Source organism: Myxocyprinus asiaticus, chromosome 21 (genome assembly GCF_019703515.2).
Source record: "Myxocyprinus asiaticus isolate MX2 ecotype Aquarium Trade chromosome 21, UBuf_Myxa_2, whole genome shotgun sequence".
NCBI classification, from domain to species: domain Eukaryota; kingdom Metazoa; phylum Chordata; class Actinopteri; order Cypriniformes; family Catostomidae; genus Myxocyprinus; species Myxocyprinus asiaticus.
In genome coordinates, this window is record NC_059364.1 from 32,118,570 (window position 1) to 32,135,812 (window position 17,243).

At 35.4% G+C, this 17,243-nt stretch overlaps 1 protein-coding gene across 1 annotated transcript; it reads left to right on the forward strand.

The window, feature by feature from the left end:
- The first annotated feature begins 11,672 nt into the window (after positions 1–11,672).
- LOC127412220 (homeobox protein EMX1) lies at positions 11,673–16,781 on the forward strand. Its single transcript, XM_051648425.1, has 3 exons — positions 11,673–12,160; positions 14,349–14,533; positions 16,182–16,781. Exons 1-3 carry the CDS (start codon positions 11,818–11,820, stop codon positions 16,347–16,349), a joined length of 696 nt encoding a protein of 231 aa, XP_051504385.1. The 5' UTR covers positions 11,673–11,817; the 3' UTR covers positions 16,350–16,781.
- Positions 16,782–17,243: the final 462 nt, after the last annotated feature.

The window sequence follows — 17,243 nt, forward strand, 5'->3', positions numbered from 1 at the left end:
TGGCTCTAGGACGGATGAGGCTTGCAACGCAGGCGTGGGCGCTGGCTCGTTGGCCGTGGCAGGCGTGGGCGCTGGCTTGTAGAACATGGCAGACGTGGGCCTGGACCATGGAGCAGAGGCGGGCCTGGACCGTGGAGCAGAGGCGTGCCTGGACCGTGGAGCAGAGGCATGCCTGGACCGTGGAGCAGAGGTGGGCCTGTAACATGGGACCCTAGCTCGGCAACCATGACGTGGGACCCTGGCTCGGCGACTATGACATGGGACCCTGGCTCATCGACCAAGATGTGGGACCCTGGCTCGTCGACCATGACGTGGGACCCTGGCTTGGCGGCCACTGTAGGAGTGCATAGTTCCTCATCAGCCTCTCCTACAGTGAAAGATGAACCACTCATCCGCAGGGCGAAGTCAATATACTGAGTCAGACTGAAGGTACTCCGACCGCCATGCATCAAAGAGAACACCGGCTCATTCAAGCCTGCACGGAAGAAGTGTTTGAGGGCAATCCCATTAAACCCAACCTGGTTGGCCAAAGCGCAGAAGTCTTCTACGTATTCCTCCAGGTGACGATTCCCCTGACCTAGGTGCATGAGCTGAACTGCTGGGTCCATAGTATGGGTTATGTATTCTGTAATGTTTGCTGGCAATGACAGGCAGACGAAGGCGATGATGATGTGAAGAACTCAAGTGCAGTTTATTTATAAATGTGAAATACAAAAACCGTAAACATGGACTTGACTTGACTTGACTTGACAACCAAACAACATTACATTAACAAAACAATACCTGACCAAGGACCATGGCAAACATGAGGGTTTAAATACATGGACATGGGTAACAAGACCACCAATGAACAGACAGAACTATAAACAAGACTAATAAACTTAAACCAATGAAAAGGCAAGACTGATAATGAGTAACTCAAACAATGAACCAATGAAAAAAAGACACATGAACATGGATGGAAACAGGACATCACATGACCAGGAAACAAATGACTATAAAACAAAAATCACATGACATGAAACACATAAAACATGATATATTGTACAGCATGTTTTCATATTTTATTTAATATTGCCAAAATTATACACAAATAATGCTTTTTTTCAATCACAATTGATGTGCATAAGCTCAGGTCAAGGAGGCCTTCGATCAGTAACCTCCAAACAGAAATACAAAACCTGTCCTAATTGAAAAAAAATAAAAATAAAAAAGAGTTGACAAAAATTTGGTGATAATATAGCATAATGGGTAATTTATTAGCAATTTTTAATAGGCCGGTCATTTTTGACTGGGAACACCACAAATTTGACTTTGTGTCATTTTGTACTAAATAAAAGCATTTCAAAACAAACTTCCTGGTCAAACATTAAAGCACACTAGTGTGATATATAGTACAGCATGTTTTCATATTTTTATTAATATTGACAACATTATCCACAAATAATGCTTTTTTTCACTCAAAAATTAAGTGCATAAGCTAGGGTCAGTGAGGCCTATGATCAGTAAGTTCCAAAAAGAAATACAAAACCTGTGCTAATAGAAAGGAAACGAGTTGACAAAAAGATCTAATCCAATTTTTGGTGATAATATAGCATAATGAGAGATTTATAAGCAATTTTGAATAGGCCGGTCATTTTTGAATGGGAACACCAAATTAGGTACAAAAATATTAAGACAGCACAATGGTTAATAAAAGCGCATTTTATCACTAACTTTGTACATCTCCCTGGATCTGGGTGCCGACATTTTTGTGTGATGTCACGCATCTGGATCTCAGCGAATTTGGAGTTGATGAGTTGAATGAAACACAGCATTAGTCATGTCTGATCTGAAAGAATGTAGTCTGCAGTCTTTTTTTTTTCTTCTTTTAAACAAAAGCTTATACTTTTGATTCAGAATTGTTAATTCTGTGTTGGCCAAATTGCCCCATGAATGGAAATGACAAGATAAAGGGCATCCCTGTGTTTCGATAAAAGACAGAAATCCCAAAAAGATTAAGCATTTTGCATTCATAAATAACTGCATTGGGTTTCCCCTGTCTTTCAAGGAAAAAAAATTACTCAGGCTCTCTGGCCGCAGAAAAGGAAGCCCTTTGATCTATAACCAACAGGTTTTCTGACAATCATTATTCAACTAATAATTAAATCTGTTTTCAGAAGTAATCTTGCTTATGTATCTCAACAAACCATATTGGTGTGAGTAATGAGAACCTGGGCACATCTCCTGCAAGATTTGTTAATAATTATTTGATGAAGCAAGTGAAAAATTCATCCAATTTTGCAAGCTGAGCTGACTTTAGTGGAATTTCTATTTTCTTTTTCTTTTCTTTTTTTCACTAAACCTGTTTTATTCAAATATGGGAAATAGCTATTTTTAATGTATTTTTAATAGTAATTTTTAATGCTGAACAAACAAGTACAATACATTCTCTCAGAGGCTCAGTCTTTTTATTCAAACCACATAGAATATATGGCTGTATGTCCTTGCTTTGGTCTTGTAGTGCATATGGGGGTTTGCTCTGGTGTTGATACTTAGTCCATAAACTGACTCCTCATGCTCCCTTCATTTTCGGAGTAATTCAGTAATTCCACCACTTCATCTCTCTCACTGTCCTCCTCTTCCTCTGCCTCCCTGGATGTCTGTGCTTCCCCTTCATCTTTCCCTCCTAACTCCAGATAGTGCTTGGCCGGGAGGTTAGCACCTCCACTCCACACCCCAGGCTCAGTCCTATTCTAGGCATCTTGGGCTGTTTCTTGATCATCCCAAATAGAAGTTTGGATGGCACTGTCAGCTACTTAGTCTCCTGATTCGATGTTAAGAACCCTAGCACTGGGAGCCAGTGCCGCTTTAGACTTGGTGGTGCACAGCCTTTCTGGATGTGCGAGGATAGCTCCACTTTTTCAGTTTCTTCCAGTGTTGAGACTTCTCCTTGGATTTAAAGCAGTCACTAATGCAGTTTCTTCTCAGTTCTTTTTGAAATCCAGAGAAAGTTTGCTGGGAACTTATTTTAGTATTTCCATCTCTCACAGCTGGTTTGAACAAAAATCATTGTCTTACCACTTCAAAATGATCTGGAGAGCTTTTGACTTTACATCAGCAGCTTGAAAAACTATCTGGCAGAACTCAGGCTTGGACATGCATATACTGTATACTCAGTAACTTTTGTCTTTGTGTCATCTTGGACTTACACTGACACCTAGTGGCTTGGATGCAGCATCATTTAAAATCAATAGTTTTCAGTTTCAGATGCCATTGTAGAAATGTATTATTCACAGTCAGCCATGATTACTTTAATCAATGAGTGAAAGTGTCAAATAACAGGATGGTTACTGAGATTAAGCGAGTAGTATTCGGCTGGTCATGTGATTCCAACATGGCAGCCCCCATGTGCGGACCCTCTCCATGTAGAATAAAACAGCTTTTATAAGGTTACTGATATGACTGGAGTCTTCATTTTAATGTGAGTTGTTCATGATTTCCTACATATATTGCAAAATTACAATTCATGTCTTTAGGAGTAAAACTCTTTTTAAATTAAAAATATAAAAAATGACTGAGTGCAACTTGAACGATAGTTTTTAATTATTAATCAGTTGTATTTAATGTTCTTATGATTCTGGTAACTGTGCAGTTTTAATCTAGTTGGATCTTTGTGTTACTTTTGCCTCAGAAACATTAAATGTTGTATGGTAGATAACTTTCTTGAGTTAAAGGAGAACAGAACAAGATGGAAGTTGTTGTATTTTGCCAAATAAATTCTGTCAGTGGTATCTCTAACAATTTAGGGTCCTTGTCTGGAATGTGCATAGTCCTAAAAAACCTGTCATATCTGACACTTCCTTAAACTCCTTTTGTAATTCATTAATTTGAAATATATTTTTCCCAGGGTAGGGATATTAGCCTGTCTTGATGATTCTCACAAAACCTTTAAATAATGTATAATTTTTTCATGTTGTGGTAATGAAAATTTCATAATGACCATCTTTTTCACATTGAGGTATAATGAGAATTGTGGATAAAATGTGCATAACTGTCATGAAAATAATGTCACATTGTTAAAAAAAATCTTAATGGCCCTAAAAAAGGTTTCATTTTCTGTTTGCAAAATTGAATTTTAAATAAAAAAGGACCAGGGCATTTGCTTGACAGGTTTCGTGAGAATAATCTGTCTTCTCCATGTGACGCGTGACCTTACCAACGAGCTTACGTCATCCCTCTCATGAGCGCACGTCACAGAGATGTACGGAAGCAAACATTTGTAGTTAAAAAGTATATAAGTATTGTTTAGTTTCTAAAAATAATCAATCGTTTGCGTTCAGAAGAACTTTATTTGTTGACTGAAGTCGTGTGGATTATTTTGATGCACCCTAAATATGTATTTTGGACCTTCAAAAAAATGGAGTACATTCACTTTCATTGTTTAAAGGAGGAGGCCTGAATTAAAATCCTAAAAATCTTAAATTCTGTTTTGATGAAGAAAGAAACTCAGATACATCTTGAATGGCCTGAGGGTGAGTAAATTATCAGCAAATGTTCATTTTTGGGTGAACTATTCCTTTAAATCTTTTTAGACATAAGCTTTTGAAATTATACTTTGTTTGTATGCCAATAAAGATGTAAGATGTAGCTAGAAGCTTCAAGTGAATCAGTTTAAAAGTCCCTTAATTGTGAGATAACCTTTCATCCATTATAGAATCATATTACCATTTCGACCTACATGTTCAAAAAGATGCCCATTGGAGATTTTAAAGGACATTCTCATAATGATGATGTCAAATTTTACCATGTGATTCAACAAAAACAGAGATTCAGGAGATAAAAAGTTTATGAGCAGTTGGTAATAGACGGTAATTGCCACACATTCTCCTTGCCTTTGTGGGCATACCTATGACAAATATCTATAGTACTCAGCATGACAATAGGGATTTCCCTCTTCCATGGGATTTTTACTCTATTCTATTCAGGAGTTTAAAAGCTGAAGCACTCAACCTTGAAAACACAAAAGATCATTTTTCAACTTATAAGTGACAGCTCAAAAGTAGAGAAATGAATGCTATTGCATGTTATGTATTTCTGCTGGCCATTGGTCTTTCTGCTCAGATGTCAGAATTTGAGATAGACTTTCAACACATGGTAAATACTAGAAAGCTGGCGAACAATAAATCACTATTGGTAAGCAAATCTGGTGCTTTTGAGTACATTTTAAAATCTCACATTTATATATATATTTTTTTATTTTTTTTATTTTTATGGAATCCAACATTCTTCTATTTTAATTGCAGGACTGCCCAGAAAATTGTACTGAGATAAAGGTAAGTACTCACAAACTGTTTTTGATTTGAAAATTACTTGATTCAGAGGTCTAGAAATGAGTGCTGGTCACCACATTCACATAACTATTATTGTGCAGACACAGTCACTAGTTAATATGCTGTGGTTTTTTTTCACTCTTTTGAACCACAGACGAATGTTTAGCAGAATAGCATGAGATAGCATCATACTTTGTATTGCTCTGACTTCCTTTCCATCTGCATCTTCTTGCATATGCTCAAGTCCTTTTGCCATTACAGAGGAAATAAGAAGCTTTTCTCATTTTTATTTCTGATCCTCCATCTAACACCCAGAATGTTTTTTGCCATAGACAGACAACAGGTAATAAGTCTGCTTTAATAAAAACAATAACAATGGACATTTTGTTTCATATAGGAACCAGCATGCAAATGTGTGGACACTGAATGTTTGGTAAGACATGACAATGTTGAATTAACTGCACACTTACAGTCAGTTAGGTGGTCTATCATTGATTGATTTTTAGTATCCTAATGTTGTATTGAGCTTGTTTAATGTATAGCTTACTATATTACTTAATACTAGAGTACTGTGAATACCACAATATTATTTCTTTCCATTGTACAGAACAGCCCTGTGCATCCCTGCCTTAAAGATGGCTTGAATAAGCTTGGCTTCCGCTTTCAAGAAACCCGTAAAGTCCTAAAGAGAATACAGGTAATTATTGTCTTAAATCACATCACTATAAGCTGCATAACTGTCAGCAAAATCTAAGTAAAGGGAGTAAAGCCATTTACAAATTAAAATAGTTCAAAGAAGTCATGGAAACTGAAATGAACAATGCTCAAGGACTGCAAACCTAAAATTAAGGAAATAAAATTGGGGAATAAACTCGTGCTATCATCTGAACTGAAACAAGCTGAAATAACAAATGTTTTACTTGTAAGGGTAAAATGTTCATCCAAATACATGTATCATATGATTTAAACCAGTAATGATGATTGCAAACAAATACATGTGTATACTTTTTGTTTAAAGGCAAATTGTAATTGTTGGCACTTTACTCATTCAGAAAGCCTAAAAGTTGTGTCCGTTCCTTTTGTCTTGCAACAGCACCTGAATGAACGACTAGAAAATCTGACCTGGCAGAAACCATCTCCTAAACACATTCTGAACTACATTCAAAAGATATTTGAAAGATCAAATGCGCAACAATCTAATTGATGTTTCTGTTTGAATGTTCATTATTTATAACCTATTTATAATGTATTTATATATTTATTCATTCATTTATTGATTGTTTTTGTCATAAAGGTTTCTGTCAAAAATTGAGATCATCCAATAAAGTCCAATTCCAAATCCAATTAATGTGTTTACATTTTCTAGAATAGAATTAACAAATGAATAAATTATTATTACTTTGGATTAAATATTGCACACAAATAGTTCCATATATTTCACATAACACATAGTCACATGAATAGAACAAGAGATATAATTCTTATTTCTTCTACAGCAAAGAAGTGTTTTCACAAAGCAATCTCAAGGGTTAAGGTTAGTTGTAAAAGTTGGTTGCAATCAGGATGAGTCAATGAAATGTTAATTGTACTGTTAATGGCAGCATATCAATGCCTGTTCTTCTGTACTTGGATGTTCAACAAAGATAGAAATGTACTAGATAGGGTCTAAAGTGTCCAAACAGCTCATCTGTGGAGTATAATGCACAATATGGCCAAAATGAACCTTAGCTCCACCTTGTCACCACCAGTTAAACGGTAGAGGGTGTATGAGAGTAGATGAAGCGAGCAACATGACATTACATGACATACAGTATGTTGATATGCATTTATGTTGTCAGTAATTGTATTTGATGTCACCACATTACTGCAGGAATAACAATAAATATCCTCATCCTTTAAAAATAGGAAAATCAAAAGCAAGACTAGTCAGTGGTTTTACTTGTTTGCCTTTTTCTCATTGCGGTTTACATAAATGGGTTTTTTGTGCATTAGCGTGTTTGTATGTATATCAGTGGCTCTTCAATACATCAATGCATTTGTTTATAAGCCTACTGTATTTTCTCATAATTGTGAATAAGTCTGAAAAAACATGTCTGATCTAAATACACAATTGTCACCACAAGAGGGAAGCAGTGCACAGCAGGAAAGACATTGCTTGGGGAAACAGACTGAGGCTTGTTTAAAATGAACTGGGAGAACTGGATTTTAAAGATCATTTGGATAGTAATTTGTTCAGATTTGAGATGATCAGTAACTGGGGCTGTTTTGAGACAGTCTAAACGCTGTTCCTAAAGGTAGTGAGGGTTGTAACAGTTTTTGTCTTACCACAAACTCTCATAGTTTTGGTTTAAGACAACATTGCTACATCTGCCAAATTCTAACATCAGTCATTTTATTGTATTTATCAAACAGTCTCTCTCTCTCTCTCTCTCTCTCTCTCTCTCTCTCTCTCTCTCTCTCTCTCTCTCTCTCAGCATGGTAGTTTTTAATTCTGTTTTTGTGCAGATGGCTGGTTGCCCCATTAGCATTCATTACAGATTCCTTGAGCTCTTAATTATGGAACAAGAGTGAAGAGTGGCAGACGGAAACATTGAGAAGTCTCGCTCTCTCTCCCAGTCTCTGCATTTCACCTTTAGGTCCATGAGAAGATCCATGAAGGTGTTTTCAGATTGTCTGTACAGAAGAACATATCGTATTCTTGTGCATGGGAAATTATTTAGACATAAAATCAGAAAATAATATTTTTGTGACAAATTATGATTCACTGCTCTTTTTGTGTAAATGCCAGCTCTGTATGGGCAAAGCTCTGCCTGAAAAGCATATTTAGCATGCTGAGAAAGTTTCTGATACATATAAGTCATATCAACTTCTAACTGTACCAGGTATTGCACAGCTTGAGCATGTTAAACATAACGAGTATGCTATTTAATTATTATGAACAGGGTCATTTAAATTTGGTTGTGAATGTTGTCATCTCCATTTGAGATGCTGTAATTATGATTTGCTTTTACTAGCTTTAAATATCTCTGTTCATAACAATCATAGATGGTTTATTGTCATGTGTAAAGTTTCAATCAAGGCACTTGCTACAGTAATTTTTTTTTTTTTTTTTTATAAATTAGTTTAAGTAATTTAAAGATTCAATGTCTAATTGTTTATCTGTTGACGTGCATAAAAATAAATTAAAAAGTCTCTTTCAAATAGTATTAAGCGTTGAGTTTAGTGTTAAGAGCACAGCATTATTGATGTGTTATTGTGTAATTATGACATCTCAAATTCTGTAGTCTATAATTTCATGGTGGAAATGACGGGGAATGAAATAACATTTTTAACGTTTTTTAAATAATATGGTCAATTCCTTTGATAGTTCCCTTGATAAAAATGATTTCGAAGCTAACATTTTATGTATCCAAAATAATCAATTAAAATGAATCACTTAATATTTAATCTCAAACATCATACCAAGTAACAAGTACACTAACATTTGAAAGAAAAAAATTGGCGTGGTGGAAATGACGCCACAACTGTGGGACAGTTGTATTTTTCCACACATTTAGTATTGAAATTGTTTACGTTTATTTCACTCTTTGTTTAGATTATCCTTATTTTAAAAATGTAGTCATTTGTATTTTATAGTGGATTGTCAATATGTTTCTAAGTCAGATTTAATGTGACCTTCATATAGGCTAATAAAAAGTGTAAAGAGATTCATGAAGCAATATGCGCATTCACGGGCTTTTTTTTTTTTTTCTAAATAGGCGCTCAACATGTTGTTCTGCCAACTAATGCCCAACTAATGATTTTAATGCGCACTGGAGTTAATGACCCTGTCAAACATTTAGCCTAATCATTACCTTTAAAAGCAGAACATGAAACGCTCGTTGAATATCCCCATCAGCCTGTAAATTAATGTCGAGGTTGAAGTTCCTGAACTATACAGCTTGAAGCCTACACATGAAACTCTTATCAAACCCCGAGACCAAACATTTTCAATCATTTACGCGCTCGTGTAGAAGTCTAACCTCGAAATGACGTCTTGGAGCCCAATAAGAATACCAGGCGATTAAGTGATCGGAAACAGGTGCGGTTGGCTTTGCCTGCCATTAGATGTTATCGATGTCCAATTCTGGAAACTACACAGTGACAAAGTTAATACTTGACTGCGTTAACGGGTCAACCGTTTCACATGATAATCGACAGGCTCTGGTTAAAGACTAAACGATGACTCTATGATGGCTTTTGCAGACAAAAGTGGCTTACGGATACACTGTTAGTAGCCTATTAATAAACTGCTATTAGTAATGCTAATTATTAAACAATGCGACCTATTTCAAGTAAAAACAAAATGCGCTAATGACCAATTGAGTGATTATTAGCATCCCTTCCACGCCTCGTGAGTATGTATGCCAACATCGTTTCAAAATTAATAATAATAAAAAAAATTTAAAAAAAAAGCCAATGCAGCTTATAGGTACATCAATTTCTGCACTTAAAGAAAGGGAAAACAGCTCTATTGGAAATACTAAACCAGTTCACTTGAAATCAACTTGATACATTTATGTTTGAGATGAGAAGATAATTGAAGTGTATAAAGTCCAAGTGATATTCAACACAGTCATCAAAAAGTGATTTGAGCACATTGCTAAGAAATGTTCAAATGGATTTAGACTTCTAACTGATGGTGTTCACTCAACGTGATTTTTACTGCAAGCTCAATTAACTTATTTAAAATGAGCTAATGCATCACAATTTTCAACTTAATTTCATTGTGTACAATCCATCTATGTTCACTAAATCCAATTGTGTTGGGACTATGTGAATAATATTTGTTGCATCAATGTATTGCTGAAACCAGACAGGAGATTTCCAGCTTCCAGCATGCTTTGCATGGGACTGGATTGTGAGAGTACATTTTAAAAATGTTATTTTTAAAGTGTTATTTTAATGTATTTCTCCACAAAATGTAAAAAGTATGAAAAGTATCAAAATCATGTTGATTTTTTTTTTTTTTTTTTTTTTTTTTTTTTAAAGAGGGGCTATTTTGGAGAAGAGTGGAGCTAATGGTTTGGTCGAGATGAGATACGTTACTATTGAAAAATGCACACACTTTCACAGCGAAATTGTAAGGATTTGTACGACTTTTCTAAATTTGACTAATTCGTATGATATCCAATGACTGCATTGGTATGAAGGACTTGAACGACTTTCACTACAGCCAATGGCGTCGATGGATATCGTTTCCATCTAATAAGCAACAATTACTTGCTTCTGTCACACACAACAGCTTCCTATCATGTTTACACACTCTACTGATCGGTTAGGTTTAAATAAGTGGTTTGGGTAAGGGCATAAAATTAATAAGCATGCTTGTCCTACAACTCCCGCTTACTTCTGCATTACACATCCGGGAATTTGCAGGTGATGAAACCCTACGAATTCATAGGAATGAAATTGTTCGAAATCATAGCCAACTCGTAAAACACTGAGGTGTCAACAGTATAATGACTGATTGGGAATCTGTAAACTCTCAGCAGTACCATACTTGTTATACAGTACAATATGATATATGTAATAAGCAAATGTCTTTGTTTATAGCTAGCAAGAAGCTGCAAGGTTCTTTGAACAAATGAAATTGAGTTTGGGTTAACTCAATTCATTAATGTTATCGCTACACAAAGTATTCATATAAAAGAAACTCATTTTCATAGTGTGGAACCAATGTCCTCAATTTAATTAAGTTAAACCAACGATTTTTTATTTTTTATTTTTTCCCCTCAGTGTGTGTTTGGCCAGTTGAAAGAGAAATTTCCTTGTTGGGTGTTAATTGCCATATGAAGCTGCATTGTAGCCTCATTTATAAGGTAACAAAACATCGCTTTTAGATCCTATGCTACTAATAGCCGTAGCGTACAATTGCTCACTGTCTCCGCTTTATTTGAAGTAGTCAAATGAAGTTTAAAGCAAACCTTAATGTTATAGCCTAGACTAACGGAAGGTTGGATTGACTGTAGATTGTTCCATATAGCTAAAGGCTACTGAATATGGCAAGGAAAATTGTTTTTGATTACCCACTGTGCATGAACTGACCTGTTGAAGGCAGCCCTATTGAAGTGAATGATCAAACTAATGGAGTTCATTATCTGACCCAAATGAATATAGGACCCGCCCACTGCCGAGCTTTATGCGCCAAGGGCTTTCATCCAATGAGTGCAAGTCTAAAGACGACACTGTGTGAGTCCCTCAAATCCAAATCGATGAGTCTCGAGCCCTTATTCTCACTTTCCCTTTCATGATTTATGGACACGTGGATCGATGGATTGCACTATAATTGGTTAAAGTAGGGAATATTAGCCTAAGGTGTGTCATATTTGGCTTTTATGTGACTTTAATAGCTATAATGTTTCTCTGAAATACGCTGCTGCTGACAGAAGTCAATAAAGGAGTTGTAAGTCACTAAAGGAGGTTAAGGTGTTCCTCATCTGCTGGACTGAACTGATACAGGACAATGTTCTCGTCAACGGGAAAGCGCTGTTTTACCATTGAGTCTTTAGTGGCGAAGGAAAGCCCTTTAACACCAGAAGACCCAATTCGCCCTACCGCCCTAAGCTACACAGCGCCTGCTGAAAGTTTTCTGAACGGTTATCAAAACCCCGCGGGCCGCGCGCTCTACCCGAACCCTGAACTGGTGTTTTCGGAGACTGTGAACCATGCACATCTGGGCATGCACCCACACCAGCTCGGAAGCACACACTTCCAGCACCCGCACTTCTTTGGCACGCAACATCGTGAACCACTGAATTTCTACCCATGGGTCTTAAGGAACAGATTTTTTGGACATCGGTTTCAAGGTTAGTTAAAAGATATCACAGCATCTAACTCTATATTTTTGTAATAAATAAATAAATAAACAATAAATATTCTATAAACATTGTTACAAGTACACATGATCAGTGTAGTGCGATGCCTGTGCACGTATGGCCCGGGTCGTCACTGATTTGTAGAGATGTTGTGCCTCTCTGAATGAAATTCTTGCCTGCGGCTATAGGTTTCTTACCGCAGTGGAGCGGGATAACACTGATCGTTGGAGTTTAGTGTTGCGAGCAAACGCCGGACAACCTGCAGATAAAAATCACTATTTCTGCGCGAGCTCATGGCCTCAGGTGCTACTTAAACATGGGGCACACTGAGTAAAACTAGGCTGTCCACGCAAAAAAAAAAAAAAAAAAGAACATAGTCATGCGACATTATGTTCTTTTACGATTATAATCAGAGCATTGAAGGACAGTTCTGATATCAGTCATTTCTTGATCTGAAAACCGTCTGCTGCCTACGTCCAAATAAACAACAAAAAAACAACTTCAAAATCAAAAGTACTTTCACAATTACCACTAGCCTGTAAATATCGTAAATTGCCAAAATAACATAGCATTATGTTACCACTGATTTTCCGAGTGTCCAGGATAACAAATTGGTTGCTTGTTGACCTTCTTGTAATAAATTGAGGTAGCCTACTCTAATTTATATATATTATAATTTAATTATTAGTATTGTTTGCCTCCCTATAGCAGTCTTATCAGTGTCAAAAAGCAAAGAGCGAGCTAATGACAGCTGAGGAATCTGCTCTGATGTTTAACTTGTTACACCTCATCATTATCACAATTTCATTTTCATCTGTCATGTGATGATTTCGGTGTTCAAACGGTTGCCTAAAGACTATGAGAGTAAACAAATACCTATAGGCTATAAAACCCAAAATAGGCAATTTCTTCACTACATAAAAGTGCAATATAGCACGGTATGTGCCGCACAAATTGAAAGATTAATATTAGGCTGATTTCGTACTAAATTCTGCCGGTTATTCGACTCATCTGTTTCGCCAAACTTTTTTATTCAAGATTTAAAATCGACGGGCATTGTGGAGCATATTTTAGTTTTATCGTCCATCATCGGGTTTAAGGTTGTGTAGCCAAGTTATGCTAATGAGTGTTAAACTAGGCAAATAAAATGGCCATTAATGATAAATAATAATAATAATAATAATAATAATAATAATAATAAAGAGCAGTGTGACATGGGTACTTGAATAATTACAAGTGAAACTGCAATATTTGTGAATTTTAATTATAAATTATTTTATTTAAAAAATACATTGTATAATATTTTTCCCCTTAAAAATTGAAATTCAGTTAAATCCAGTGAGAAATAAATCACTAATCAATCCTTTAGGTTTCTCTTGCAGTATTACTTTCAAAATTAAGTTCATGTGGTATTATTTAAAAAAACATTTTTTTTTAAACCTTTATAGGTTCACAGTTACAAAAGCTCGAAAAAAATTATACGTTGTAATTGCATTTAGGGATAATACAAACAATTGGTAACACTTTACAATAAGGTTCCATTTGTTAACATTAGTTAACAACATTAGTTAACATGAACTAACAATGAACAACACTTTAACAGCATTTATTAATCTTAATGTTAATTTCAACATATGGCCTAGTACTACATTTTAAAAATAATTAACATTAGTTACTGCACTATGAACTAACATGAACTAACAGTGAACAATGGTATTTTTATAAACTAACATTAACAAAGATTAATAAATTATGTAAAAAAATAAAAAATAATAATTATTATATATATATATATATTTGTTAATTGTTTGTTCATGATACCTAATGCCTTAACTAATGATAACAAATGGAACCTTACTGTAAAGTGTTACCGAACAATTTATATTTAATTATAAAAGTTGAAAAGTAAAAAATGACTAGTTCATATAATTAATTACATCAATTAATATAATCATATATGCAGCGTAACTGATGGTCTAATTAAGTTGTCTGCTGTTGAAATAAGAAATAAGCAAAATTTAACTAGGTGATGCAACTGTAACTTTGGTGTTTATATTTGTGGAGTGCTGAGTGCTGAACTCATTCCAGGTTTATCAAGTTCATTTCTAGTGTCAGATCGAATGGTAATAATTACCTACATTGCTTTTCTTGGCATTACCATTAATTATTATTATTTCAGGGAACGACGTCTCACAGGACACATTGTTACTGCACGGACCGTTCGCGAGGAAGCCTAAACGGATCCGCACCGCGTTCTCGCCCTCTCAGCTGCTGCGCCTGGAGCGAGCCTTCGAGAAGAACCATTATGTTGTCGGAGCCGAGCGGAAACAGCTCGCTAACAGCCTCAGTCTATCTGAGACACAGGTAAACATTAGGACACCTATGCCATTGCACACAGCAAATAAAGTTATGTTGCCAATTGTTCCCATGTAAATTGTTTTTTTTTTTAAAGCACTTAAAGTAATATATATATATATATATATATATAGACAGCAGCCCACCCTGTTGAACAACTCCACAAAATAAATAAATAAATAAATAATTTAAATAATACGAACAATTGAAATTGAGCAATCCCTAATCGTAAATTAAAGATCAGGCTTTGGACACTCTCTTTTGTCATTTCATTTTTTTTTATAACTGTTATAAAAAGGTTATGATCAAATGTATGATGACCACGAAATATGCATTGTGCAATGAGTCAGTCAAGCATTATTAGCTGTATTAATGAGATTACCCTATCTTTATTTTGAATGATTAATTTTGTACTGACAAGCTGTTGCTGTTGGCCTAAATCATAATGAAAACAACACTTGGACTGCTTGTTAAATCCAGAACTGGGAAAGTAGCAGAATATGTCCAAGTCTGAAAGAACGTTGGTTGGCCACGTATCAGATGTTTACTGCGCCCTGTGATGCAGTTTTGTCGTGAGCCACGACTTTAAAACAATTCAGATTGTTTATGGAATAATTTCTGGAAATAAACCCATTCACCAGCGATATCATAATGCAATTTTGTTGTAATAAGGACAGGGGAAATAAATTCAACTTACCGTTCCATTTCAACTGTCACATAGAACAGAATGCATTTCAAATTGTTGAAGTTCAATCAAGAAGATTTATTCCCCTCAGTATACCTCCACATTATGGCATTCATTAATAACTTAATGAACTTGTTAATAGGTCATAATACTGTAATATCACTGTAACTAGCATGCTTCTTTCATTTGTAAAATCACTGACACCTAGTCCGATCATTGTATCGGATTGTTTTTTACTTTTTTATTTTTGTTAATAATTTGTATAAATGGACCAAACCATATAGCATAAACCTTCCACAAAATACATCTTTTCAAGTAACACGTAGGTCAATATGCCTTGACGTGGGCTGCAATTTGTTTATTTAGAGAGAGGCAATTACTGTAAAGGATGAGGATCCGCTTAAAAAAATAAACCGATAATAATAATAATAATAATAATACTTTTTCACTTACATGGCGTCGTTTTGGCCTTGATTTGAATGCTCAAGTGTAAAATCACGTGACTATCTGCTGTGGGGGAAAATGTGTTTTTTAATGATTGTCCAATAAGCTAGTCTATAGAAGACAAAATAGACCTTTATCTTTGGAAGATCGGCCCGCGTTGTCGTTTTGAGGAGGTTTTTGGTAATACGTGTAATAATAACAGCGTTATAGCCTAATGAATAAATATGGAATTTACGGATAAAAGCGTTTTATGGAATTTGTGGATAAATGATCAAATTTATGTATGAAATGATTAAATGTGAATTAAGTGTTTAATAGTCTACCCATGACTTGTATTTCATCTGTGGTGTTAAAATTGTTTTGATAAGAACTCCAGTGCGTTTCTGCGGTTTTGCTCAGCATTAATAACAATGTCGGTTTATTAGATAGCACTTGTACTGATTATGTCAGATGAGCTAATTATAGCATCCTCTTTTGTGTTATTTACAAACACCTTTATGGCATGTCCTGGACCTCTGCTCCCCTCAGGTGAAAGTGTGGTTCCAGAACCGCAGGACCAAGTACAAGCGACAGAAGCTGGAGGAAGAGGGTCCAGAATGCCCACAGAAGAAGAAGGGAAACCACCACATTAACCGCTGGAGGATTGCCACCAAACAGTCCGGCTCCGAGGACATAGATGTCATGTCTGATGCGTAAAACAAACAAACAACCTAAACAATGCCCAAATGAACACTCAAGACCAAGAAAAGCACTATTTATTTCATGTTAATAGCCATGATATTTCAGATTATAAACCTAATTGCAGAGGACCTGACCACATGGATGTGGTATATGTGTTAAGGATGAGTTAAACTGGTCAGCAAGTAATCTACCGGAAGGACTGAACACTTTAGCTGTTTAAAATACCTCAGCTGGAATGACCCAATGCTTGAGAGATATATCTCCTGTAAAAGGGAAATTAATTTATCAATCTATTAATCTCTCTTTCTCTCTCTTTGATAAAACATTGTACTTGAAACTTTTAATTATTATTATGTTTTGTTGTGTCTTTGCACAGCCAAACTTTGTGTTTAATGGATATAATTTAAAAAGATGTAGCCTTCCAAACGCTTTAAGACATGCAGACGAAATTGGTGGCAGTTTTATGTTATTCTATATGTGTATATATATATATATATATATATATATATATATATATATATATATATATATATATATATATATATATATATATATATTATTTTTTTTTAAACATTACTGTAGCAACTGACAACTAACCTAAAATAATGTAAGTGATGTGAGGAATCAGTTTACAAGCCAGTTTTAACATGACCATGACCATAACCATCCTGTTCCCACAGAATAGAGGCAAGTGTGTATGTGTCTGTGTAAATAATGGTCTCTGTATCTAAAGGAGTTTAGGAATTGGTGTTAGAGAGTGCTGTAAAGCTGAAGTGTTCGAGTATAACACGGAGAAAATGTGTATGCGCGCATGAGTGATTTGTACGCTGTCATTCAGTAGACCTACTGGTAAATACAAGCTGATGTATGCAGGTTTCTCTGTTACAGCTCCTTGTTCATTCTCCCAGA

Coding starts and splice junctions, on each gene's coding strand:
- LOC127412220 (XM_051648425.1), top strand. CDS start 11,818: ATGTTCTCGTCAACGGGAAAGCGCTGTTTTACCATTGAGTCTTTAGTG. Junction 12,161..14,348: donor TTTTGGACATCGGTTTCAAG/GTTAGTTAAAAG, acceptor TTATTATTTCAG/GGAACGACGTCTCACAGGAC. Junction 14,534..16,181: donor TCAGTCTATCTGAGACACAG/GTAAACATTAGG, acceptor TGCTCCCCTCAG/GTGAAAGTGTGGTTCCAGAA.